Consider the following 12,174-nt stretch of genomic DNA (forward strand, 5'->3'; position numbering starts at 1 on the left):
TTCTCACTGTAGAGCCCATTCTTGTTCTGGGCTCTGAAAGCTTCCCCTGTCACTCAGTGGATAAAGTCAGAACAATCCTCCCAATTACAGGATGTGTTGCCTTCAAAACTTGAACAGTCTCACCAAGCATAACGCTTCATTCTTATTGGTAGTAGTCTAAGGTATGATGTTACCCTTTGCTTGAGATGTCCTGGTTTTCCCCAAGCAATTGGACCCCTAGATATTTCACGTATTTAAAAAGATAATGAATCTTTGTAGGGTTTATCTATCACGCTCTGGAGTTCCTGTGTCAAATCATAGCCTCTGAAGCACCTGCCACTTCTTGTTCATCAAGTTTTTATTGTTTATTACATGATGTCATCGATATGGTAAATCAATGTGATTTTCTGTGGAATGTTCCAATGGTCTGGTTCCATTTTAACTATTTTGTGACAATAGCAAGAGAATAAACATAGACCTGGGGCAAGACCATAAATATGTATTGTCATCCATCTCCTATAAATGTAAAATGAAGGATATTGAAGAGAATCCCCTTACCCAGCCAAGGTCTATGTACTTGAGGCTGTAATCTGCTCTAGTAAAGGGACCACATCCAACACCACAGCTACAGTTGGGGTTATAACTTGGTTAAGTTTGCAAGGATCCACCATAATTTGCCATGATTTATCTTGGTTTTTCAGGAGACAAACTTGTAAATTGAATAGGTATGAGTGGGAACCACTTACCCCTGTACCTTAAAGTCTTTTAGGGTGGCACCAGTCTCTGCCATTCCCCTTGGATGCAATGTTGATTTTCATTTACTATCTTTCCTGAAGAAGGCAGCTTCAGGGACTTCTATTTGGCCTTTTTTTTTTTACTACAGTAGCTATTACTGGTCAAAGAACTGACATGAGAAGTCTTCCAGCTGCTAAGCATGGCATTTCCAATTGTACATTTAGAAATAAGAGGGAGTTCCCTGGTGGTCCAGTGGTTAAGACTCCGCGCTTCTACTGCAAGGGGTGTGGGTTCAATCCCAGGTCAGGGAGCTAAGATCCCACATGTCACATGGTGTGGCCAAAAATTTTTTTAAAAGAAAGAAGAAAGAAAGAAAGAAAGAAAGAAAGAAAGAGAGAGAGAGAGAGAGAGAAAGAAAGAAAGAAAGAAAGAAAGAAAATAAGAAAGAAAGAAAGAAAGAAAGAAATTAGAGGACATAGGCTATTTATCACTTGGTGTGTATATGCCCCACCCCTCCCGTAACCCATTGGCCATATTATTTGGGGGTGGTTCCTGAGAATTTGTACCCTGTATCCAATTTCCCTTGAAGGTATTTCTACATGTTGTTGGCTTCCCATGTATTTTTGTCTCTGGGGTACCATTTTCTATTAGCAGTCTCCAAAGATCCGTATGGTCAGCAGCAGACCCAGGCTGTCACTATGTCCATTACAGTAATTCTGACTACATTGCTTGTGATTCTCAAGTGCTGCCATCTGGCCTCGGCGGTCATTGGCCACGGCCACCCTGGTTGAGAATGAGGGACATGCATGACGTCCTGGCTAAGTGGCTCTCACTTAGCTGAGGACGGTTTTCTGGAAATGGGGGACGCAGCTAAGTGCAAATCCTGAGGCATGAAAGCTCTGGCCAAGTGAAGGGGTATGGGCGGGCATCCACGGTGTCCACGACAACAACCTTTGGTGCTAGGATAAGAACTGGCAAAACAGCCAGGCACCCTGCTTGCCTGGGAATCTTGTCCCTTCCCCACACCACCTGCTCTGGACAGAACTGCCGACACACACTCAGCAGAGACTTCGGTGTAGGCAGAGTGCGTATGGCTTCCTAAACCATGAGACCGGATAAACAGGCAGACCAGCATCCAGGAATTACCTGTAAAGACAGGCTTGTTTGGGTGTTTTAAGAGAAAAGGAAAATATAATACTCGGATTGTGATTTATGAGGACCAGGGCCTATCGAAATTCTATGCCTGTCAGTACATTTGAACACCATCACGCTCTCACCAGAGTCTCTGCGACTCTTTCATGGGAGAGGAAGCTGGGACTCGTCCAGAGCGCTCAGCCAGTCTGACGTGGCCCAGAGCAGCTCATGAACCTAAGATTCTGAGGCTACTCAGTTCTCAAAGGTGACATTCTCATGCTTTGTCTTTAAATGCAGGCATTATTAAAACTTGATCTGATGGTGAAACTACCGTACCTGTCAAACCTGTGTATGTGTGACTTTAAAACCTAGAAAAGTCTTCCCCTTTCTCCTCGTAAAGATGGAATTACTTTCCCTGCGGTGAACATACTTTGATGAAACCAAATTCAAGCCACATGGTATGACAAAGGATTTCATGCTTGTCATGAAAATTTAGACGTCCTGGAATTTCTGGAAGAAATTGATGGTTCAGGGGGACTAAGCAGGATATTTGAAATGGAGGTTTACAGTCAGCAGAATGATGACCATGACTCACTGGACCTGAGTCTATGTTACAAAGGGGAATAAGGGTTGCAGGTTGTATTCAGGTTGCTGAAACAGAGAAGCAACCTGTTGCTACATTATCCAGGTGGGCCCAATGTAATCATAGGGTCCTTAAAAGAGTCAGTCTGATACACTACCAAACGTAAGGTAGATAGCTAGTGGGAAGCAGCCGCATAGCACAGGGAGATCAGCTCGGTGCTTTGTGACCACCTAGAGGGGAGGGATAGGGAGGGTGGGAGGGAGGGAGACACAAGAGGGAAGAGATATGGGGATATATGTATATGTATAACTGATTCACTTCGTTATAAAGCAGAAACTAACACACCATTGTAAAGCAATTATACTCCAAAAAAGATGTTTAAAAAAAAAAAAAAGAGTCAGTCCGGGGAAGGTGTGACTAGAGAGAAAAGGTATAGGGAGTTACCTTGCTGCCTTTGAAGATGGAGAAAGAGGCAAAGAATGTGGGTGACCTGGAGAGGGCAAGGAAATGGATTCTTCCTTGGAGGTTCCCGAAGGAACACAGTTCTGACCACACCTTGATCTTAGCTCAAGGAAACCGGTGTCAGACTTCTGAATCCACAACTGGAAGAAAACACAATTTTCAAGCTACTGCATTTGTGATGATTTGGTACAGCAGCAATGGAAACTAATGCAAGATTGTTCTAGAAATCAAGAACGTACTGTATCAATGCCTTTTGCTAATCTCTTTGGTCTAGAATAATTTTTACTGCTTCCGTGTGGGAGCCTGGACAGATTTGGTGGTGGCAGATGGAGGAAAAAGAGGATGGGCCTCAGCATGTAAAGTGAACATTTGGAGAGAGAGAGGAAACAAAATAACACTTTGTGTAGACAGCAAACAAGGAGGTGTGAATCAAGTTCAGTGCAGGCTAACTTCCTCTCATCAGTGGATCCAGAATAAAGGCAATTTATTATGCTACTTCAATATTTTCTTTGTTCCTTTTTCACAGAGATATCTTATGTATCTTAAGGAACTTATGTGTTACTGGTTGTAACTTTTATAATCTTCAAATTTTTAAGATTCTCTAAACAAAATGTGGGTGCCTAGTAACGAGTCAAATTGTGTGCACCGACAATTGTGAAAAATATAAATATCTCGGTACGAAGAAATCTGTAAGCTGAAGACCATTGGAGGAGGCCACATCAGTTGTTGTGGAAACAGATTTCCCAACATAATTAAATCTCTCATTTAATAAAAACATCGATCGTCTCGAATCAATTATTTTGAGGCTGCCACCAGAGGGCGCTATAACCCTTTGTAGACGATAAAAGCCCAGCCATGCCACACTTCCCAAGGAGTTTTTATTCTGAGGAAGCAACATTGCAGGGCAGAAAACGAACACCACTGGAACATTTCCAATGTTTTCCAGGTCATTTTACTAGATCTATTTTCTCCTGTTTTTATTTTTATCTTACAAGTCATCCTCAAACACACAGAGCAGGAGAAATGAGTCATGCCTCTTTTTTCAGTTCAGTCAAAGAGGGTAGAAGACAGAACAAAGTACAGTGAGATTGAACGTATCATTCCTACATTAACATCTTGCCCCCAAACACCATGCAGTGCAAAACGTCACATCCCCATCATGCAAGGGCGTTAAAATGGTGGTTTAAAATCCTGGGCTTAAACGTAAAATAGGTAGCTAGTGGGAAGCAGCCCGCATAGCACAGGGAGATCAGCTCGGGGCTTTGTGACCACCTAGAGGGGTGGGATAGGGAGGGTGGGAGGGAGGGAGACGCAAGAGGGAAGAGATATGGGAACATATGTATAACTGCTTCACTTTGTTATAAAGCAGAAACTAACACACCATTGTAAAGCAATTCTACTCCAATAAAGATGTTAAAAAATAAATAAATAAATAAAATCCTCGGCTTTATTAACAGATGCTCGACGTCTCCCTGGGGCATGCTTCCCCTTTGGGCTCAAAAGAAATATCAAAACAGGGCAGTGAAGTCTTCTCACAGCAGGAGAAATTGAACTATTTTTTAAAATATCTATAAATATCTTTTTTTCTTCTTCGTTTTCGCTGTGGTCTGTGGTGATGTGAGGAAGAATAGAGATGTGCAGAGGAGGTAAGAACATCACTTCCTGTCTCACAACATAGAGAAACATGTAGAGGTTCATTATCTTGTTTGCTGAGACGAGCAGCTCTCAGTGCTGGGTGGAAGGATGGCCCATCCCCAGTCCATTTCCTATGAGTGGCTAAAATCTAGTTTCAGGGGCTTCCATTTTTAGTGACATATTACAAAACCATAGGCAGGACAGTCACCTCACATTTCTAGGATTCCATTCCTCTTATAAGTGTACAAAAAAAAATTGAAAGGTGAAATACATTGGAAAACCCCAATCAAATATCAAATTCTATTAGACGAAGAAGAGATGCATCCTAAAACTTCATTTGGACACGGCAGCTTTGCAACATAGAGTGACTGTTGGATGGGCACCTTGTGTGCCTAAATTACTCACTCAATCTTCTGTGTGGCCTCATCAAAATATTATCTTTCAATCAGAGTATCGTACAAAGAGGTACGTGTCCATGAATTTAAATATGGCTGGAATTGGTATAGCACCTCTCTTCAAAAGACTTAAAAGTATCTGGATCGTCTCTATGATATTGTTTGTGGCTTAGAGGCTGTCTGACGAAATTAGCATAATTACATGAAAAGGAATTGAGAGGAAAGTTAAGGTCCTAACTCTTAATCACTAAGCTCAGTCTCTGGCATCTCCTGACACATTTTAAAAGGAAAACAAAATAAATGGATCCCTTTCATCCAAGGATCTCACAGCTCCTAACAAGCAGTGTACTTTACAGAAGGAAGGAAAGGAAGCAGAGTGATGTTACACCCCAACCCACAGCCAGCCCAGCAGCAGGTCACTGCAGGAGGGACAGTAACCTTTCAGGCCATGAGGAAGAGACTGTACTCAAGGAAAAGGGGCCTTTGGGTTTCCAGTGGATGACCTCGCAAAAGCTACCACGGCCCTGTGCCCATTGCAGCGCGATGGCACGTACAGTCCAAGTCCAGCTGCTGCGTCCCCACAGCCACCGCACAAGGCAGAGGCACACGGAGGAGGGAGACTCACAGCAGCCGTGCCCCTACTTCCTAGCACAACGTAACACAGAGTGAAAGCATCCTCAGAAGGGAAGTCACAAGTGAGCAGGTGAGTTTGGTCTAGAAGAGCCGGGTGCGAAATCGTGCATCTCAGTTTAACTTTCGTTTGGGAGGTTCTGCATAGTAACTGTTCTAACTAAAACAGCAAAACCATCTCGACGAACTTGACTTTGAAAAGTAACTGAAAAGCTAGACTGAGTAATCTCACGGATCTGTTTTGCCTTTAAGTTGGAGCGGTACCAATGGACTTTAAAAGGTCAGTTAAATATGTATTCATGAAAAGTCAAAGTAAAGCGTTAGAATATATTTGCAAGCCCTGGCCAAAAGCTTTCGAAGCACTTCACTTTAGGAAAAACTGGTTTAACGTTTATAGGTTGGTGCTGGAAACCAAAGAGAAAAAGGTAGAAGAATGCCTTATCATTCCATCCTTCCCTCTGCAATTATTTCTCCTTTTCTCACCACTTTGGTTACTTTGTGAATCCTAAACAGTCCACCTAATTATGGGAAGAATTAGATGCTGCTAATTACAGAAAGAATCAATGCTGATTTCTAGAGTAAAGAGATTAAAGCACTGGCCTTCAAACCAGAAACTTCAGGGTCCAGTCTGAGGACCTAGATGTTTGCTTCTTTCTGTGCCAACAGTAAACTCACAGAGAGCCAGGTTCCCTCTTCTGCAGGGTCTGAGCCCTGCCCAGTACGCTCCAACTGTTGCAGGAGCACCTAAATGTTTACTGGGCCAAACTGACTTGCATGGCCTTTCAGAAGCTTCTAGTATTACAACTTGCTTCCTGGGTTTTTTTTTTTTTTTTTTTCTTAATGCTAAGGTTGTTTTTTGTTTACAAAGTATTAAGACTTCTTAGTAAAGCTTAGGGAAAATTTCAACAACTATTTCCATTTAGTTCGCAGATAAAATTCAGGGGGTTATTTCCATTTGAATGTCAAGCCACACACTTTGACACTATAAAGCCAACGATGTTGTGTTGACAACTTGCTAGGGGTTAGGCCAAAATGGGTCTTTGATGGGTTGTGGTTATTCTTATGGTGAAGTATTCACGGTGATTAGTGGGTGAAAACTTTCCTATTGTTTCTCTAATAAAATGAGTTCTCTTAAACGGTAAACCCCAAAATTTCTATTAGTCTTCCATCAAAAGACTGCATTAATTGTGCTTCATCTGGTTTAGGATACGTAGGCATAAATGGCATAAAACTTAAAGTATATTTACTAGAAGGGATAATGTAAGAGGAAAGTCCTTTTCTGGTTAGGAGGATGGTTTACAACAGATAGAAATCTAAGCATTCTGGAGAGAGAGAGAAAAAAGAGAGAAAGAAGCAGAGAGAAAAGCCAGAAAATAAAGATTATTAATGCATGCCCTACATTTATCCCACAAGATTTCCTGAGCATTCCTCAGACATTATAGTGCAACATAATAACTCCAGTGAATCAATAGTATTCCTATTTTTCTCAAGCAAAAAGTATATACTTTGAAACATATACTGAATAAAACATATAATATCATCTTTTAAGACACTAGTAATTTGAACTTCTATAAATATTCTTAAATAACAAATATATTTAGCTATTCACATAGGACACAAAGTGACACATAAACATACAAAAATAAAACAGTCATGTTTTAACTCTTTTGTTGTTTCTGTTGGGTTGATTTTTTTTAGACACTAAAGATACTAAAACAATTCAGACACCAGAATCATCTTGTCAATATTGATCCTGGGGAATCTGGATGTACATTTATTTATTTATTTATTTATTTATTTATTTATTTATTTATTTATTTATTTATTTTAGGCCATGCTGCACTGCCTGGGGGAATCTTAGTTCCCCAACCAGGAATTGAACCCAGCCCCTTGGCAGTGAGACCGCGGAGTCCTAACCACTGGACTGCCAGGGAAGTCCCTGGTTGTACATTTATACTGTGCATAGCTACCACACCCAAGGGCAAAGGCAGTAAACATTCCTCGCTGGACATATTACTATGTCCTACAGTGGTTTAGAAAATCTCAGAGGGAATAGAGGTGTCCAAGTGTAATGAGAGAGTTTTCTTTAGCTGTTCTGTGGAAAGGAAACATTAATCAGATCCCTTACCCAAACTGGATAAAGTCTGAAAATATTAAGCTGTCCTTTGAGCGAGTGGAATATAGGACACGCCTCCTCCTTGGGCATTCCCGCACACCATTTGCTATGAAGTATTTCTCAACACGTGGAAAAGGCACCACCATTCTGGACCAAAGGCAAGCGATTTGGGTTCCACAATACCACATCTGTCCTGCCCCGGTTACTGCTGTAGATAGCATTCCTCCACTCAAAAGATGACTTGGGGAACTCAGCTACCCAACCAGATGGAATATATACATTCTTCTTTTGGAAAACAGAGTATTTCTATGAAGAAGCATCCCTGGTAAAAAGTGATCTTTTGTCCATGGAATGTTGTCATTCTCTTGAGAGCAACAAACAGAGGTGACAGTTCTCACATCCCATCTAGAACTTAGCATGGCCGGGGGCTCCCAGAAGGAACACAGAGACCATTTGCTCATCTGGACTCCATCCCTCCAGCTGGAATGGAAGCACTGAAACTGGTGATGCAGCATCAGTGTTTGTCTTCACCCCAGTTGCATCCCTAGAGGAGGAGCTGGTGCTTCCAGGAACTGGCTTTCAGTTTTCCTTTATAAGGAAAAATGTTAAGCTACTACAACATCTTGAAGAGTTGCTTTGGGGTAAGATGCGGGGGGGAGAGCATCCTGGCTTGTTCTCAAATAGAATTTTCAATGCAGGCAGAGGAAGGTGGTTTCTCGAGTCCCTGGAGGGAGACTTCGGGGGTAGACGTAGGGGTCCTCTGCTGTTGATGCTGCTGGTAGATATCCTGGATGAGCAGGGTGTTCATGACCTTCCACTCCCTGTACTTTCTGGCTGTCAGCTTCGGATCATCCAGCAGCTGGTTAATCATGGCCAGGTCATGTTCTTTACACTATCCAAGTAGAAAAAAGAGAGAGAGAGAGAGAGAGAGAGAAGAGGGTGAGATGTGGTGACTATCTTAATTTCAATAAACCATCTTCAGCCCTTTTAGAAATAAACGCACATATATCTTGACCGTAAAATTATCAAAGTGTTTTTACATATTAATATTCAAGTCCCTACAACAACCTAAGAGATACGGCAAGACATCCATTTACATAGTCTGACCACAAAGAAGGTAGGCATCCCACCCAAGACTTAGGGGAAGAACTAGGCATATAACCAAGGTCTCCTGTGTCGCTCTTCCCTGATCAATCCACTATTCCACACTACAGTCATATTTCTATCTCGGTGTGAGCTTTATTCCTCCTGGAATGGCTAATTGTATAATCATGCCGTTAACCATCCAAGCTTCACTAAGTAAAGCTGGGACATAGTACTTTTCCTAAGACATAAGTCAGTACAAAAATATATCTTTTTAGAGACAGAGATAGAGATAGAGATAGAAATAGAGATAGAGATAGAGATATATATTGGATCCGGCCCAACACTGAAATAGCCCACTTAAAAACTCATTAGTTGCCTTATGCTTTGCATATATCTTACCCTTTTTCCTTAAGAAAATCCCTTTATCAGGGAGCTCATTATATTGGGATAATCCTATTCCTTATGCCTTGATCCCAATACATTCTACCCTTACATAATGAAATATATATATATATATATATATATATATATATATATATATTTTTTTTTTTTTTTTAGGGATTTCCTTGGTGGCACAATGGTTAAGAATCCACCTGCCAATGCAGGGGATACGGGTTTGAGCCCTGGTCCGGGAAGATCCCACATGCCACGGAGCAACTAAGCTCATGAGCCACAACTACTGAGCCCGTGGGCCACAACTACTGAAGCCCATGCGCCTAGAGCCCGTGCTCTGCAATGAGAAGCTACCGCAATGAGAAGCCCGTGCACCGCAACGAAGAGTAGTCCCCGCTCGCCACAACTAGAGAAAGCCCATGCACAGCAATGAAGACCCGATGCAGCCAAAAATAAATAAATTTATTTTAAAAATATATATATCTTTTTATTTATTAAATTATACCATTTTTAATAAATTTCACACATTTAATATATACAGAATAAATATGTAGGCTATCATTTTATTCAAAGAAAAGACTATTAAACTTCCATCCAAATAGTGCATATTTCAGTGATGCTAGTAGACAATCTATTCATATTACTTCACCTGCCTCCTCTGTAACCAATGACACATTTCCGAAATGTCTGTCTCAGGTTAGGGGATTTTTCTGTAGTCAAGGAATGGAGTGAAACATAAGATGTATCAGCCACCACATTCAAAAAAAGATCTCTCAACCTGACACATTTATCTCAAATCTATTCCTGTTCCCTTCATCCCTGTGCACATAACCCACTTTCGGATACAAAGTCCACTATATCACACTTGATCTGCTGCTACAGCCTCCCAAGTGAGGTTCCTGCCTCCAGTCCCCACTTTGTATCCACCCTCTGCCCGACAGTGCAAGGGGTCCCCCTCAAATTCCAAGTATTCTTAATAGTTCCCCTTCATGCCCAAGGTTCCGTGGACATGAGCCCATCCTCCACTCCCTTCTTCCTTTCCTCTCTAAGAGTGTTGATGTGGATTTTCTCCCCGACATGCTGCTACTTCATACCCCCGGGATGTGCCACACAGAGGACCTTCTTCACCTTCCTTCACCTGGGGGACTCTAATTCCTTGAGGGACCTTCACATGGAACATTTCCCAGTTGTTTTTTTTTTACTGGATTTTACTACAACTCATAAAGATATACTCACTTCAGGCATCATGCTCTCCAAAAAAACCTCTGAACCCCCAGACTGAACTGAGAAGCTTTTTGTATGTTCACGTGCCTTCCAATGCTGGGATCCAGCCCTCTTAGAACTTACCATGTTACGCTGAGATGTTCATGGCTCTGTCACGCCACCTATTCTAAAGCTTCTTAAGGAAGGTGACAGGGAACATATTTTATTCATTCCTGTATTCCCTGTACCTAACACAGTCATGAATGACAGGTAGACATTCAATGCCTGTTCATTACTGAACTAATCTCTCTGCCTAGATCCAGGTCAGCATGTGCTAAATATTCACAACTGTGCTCACTGGTCAAAGTTCAAATTCATGGCCACTGCCATTAAATGGACTTTCACTACTATCCAATAATTGTGTTTTCTTATCCCTTTTCTCTTCCCCTCTCCCAAATGACTATTTCAAAACTTCTCATTTCTACTCAAATCTCCTCCCCAATCCTCCCTTGTAGCTGATGACCCTGCTCTTTATTTTTTTGGGGAAATGGAAACCATCAGAAAAGTAGTTCTCCCAAGCTCCTAGCACCTTCTACTACATCAGCACCAATATAAGCTGCCTTCCTTCCTGTTCATTTGGGTGAAATATCTGTGCTCCTAGCGAAGACCGATCTCTCTACTTGTACAAGTGCGTCCTCTCTCACATTCAAGAAATTCACTTCAGCAATTCTCCCCTCTTTCCTGTGACTCGTCAATTTCCTGTCTCCATGCGATCATTCTCACGGGCGTACAAGCATGCTCTCATTCCTCCCATCGTAAAAGCCCTCCCTTGAGCCCACTTCACTATTCCTGCTAACGTTCAGCTCTTCTCTGCCTCCAACGTCCTTGTGCCCGTTCTTTCACAGAATGTCTCCAATCAGGCTTCTGCCCCCATCCTTCCACCAAAACTGCTCTGGTTAGGGCCGTCTATGACCACCACGCTGCTAAGTCCGATGATCAATTAGTCATCGTCTACTTACCAACAGCATCTAAAACTGTTGACTACTCCTTCTTGAACACCTTCATCATGTTGCTTCTGTGACACATTTTCCTGAATCTTCTCATCCCAGAGTGACCGCTTATTCTCAGCCTCCTTTGCTGGTTCCACCCAATCTCTTAACACTGGTATGCCCCAGAGCTCCAGATTTAGTCTATTCTCTGTTTTATTTACATTCATGCTCTTGGAAATTTCACATACTCTCTTCCCCTCTCCCTACACACTGAGGGTCCCAAATCTACCTTGCCAGCCTTACCATCGCCCTGAACACCATACCTGTTGATCCCTTCAGCAGCTCCACTTGGGCGTCTCCAATATAACGTATCCAAAACTTACTTCCTGTTATTCTCAATACCCCCATCTACTCCCAATACGTACTGAAACCTGCTCCTACCATAGTCATCCTCAAAGCACCTCATAGCAACTCCATCTTGCCAGTTGCTCAGGCCAGACACTGGAGTTGTCCTTGACTCCTTCTCTTACTCCCAACGTAGCAGAAAATTCGGACGGTTATACCTTTGAAATACGTCAAGCCATGGCACAGCTCTGTTGAGAACTTTCCAAAGGCTTCCTATCGCACTGAGTTGAAGCCAAGGTGTTTCCAATGTCAGTGAGGCATTACAGGCTATGATCCCCTGCTGCCCCTTGGACCCACGGCTCTGCTCCCCGTCTCGCCTCCCCACCCCATTCCAGCCACACTGACCTCCTTACCCGTCCTTAAATGGACCAGGCACACCCCCATCCCAAGGAATGTGCGTTTTTGTCCCTGTTACTCGAAACATTCTGC

The 12,174-nt window shown here is 42.4% G+C and overlaps 1 protein-coding gene across 13 annotated transcripts in view; it reads right to left on the reverse strand.

The window, feature by feature from the left end:
* Positions 1 to 3,752: 3,752 nt before the first annotated feature.
* Positions 3,753 to 12,174, reverse strand: part of IPCEF1 (interaction protein for cytohesin exchange factors 1) — a 195,891-nt gene continuing 187,469 nt past the window's right edge. For 11 of the 13 annotated variants that reach the window (XM_022559836.3, XM_030760277.2, XM_022559844.3 and 8 more), the window contains one exon: positions 3,753 to 8,561. In XM_022559836.3, coding sequence (XP_022415544.2) covers positions 8,346 to 8,561 — 216 coding nt within the window. In that variant the 3' untranslated portion in view covers positions 3,753 to 8,345. The remainder of the gene's footprint in view (positions 8,562 to 12,174) is intronic. The other 2 variants (XR_016395259.1, XM_089922176.1) reach the window with 2 other exon arrangements.

Source organism: Delphinapterus leucas, chromosome 12 (assembly GCF_059928025.1).
Source record: "Delphinapterus leucas isolate spDelLeu-1000000601 "Yukka" chromosome 12, BTC_Dleu_Yukka2, whole genome shotgun sequence".
Taxonomy (NCBI): Eukaryota; Metazoa; Chordata; class Mammalia; order Artiodactyla; family Monodontidae; genus Delphinapterus; species Delphinapterus leucas.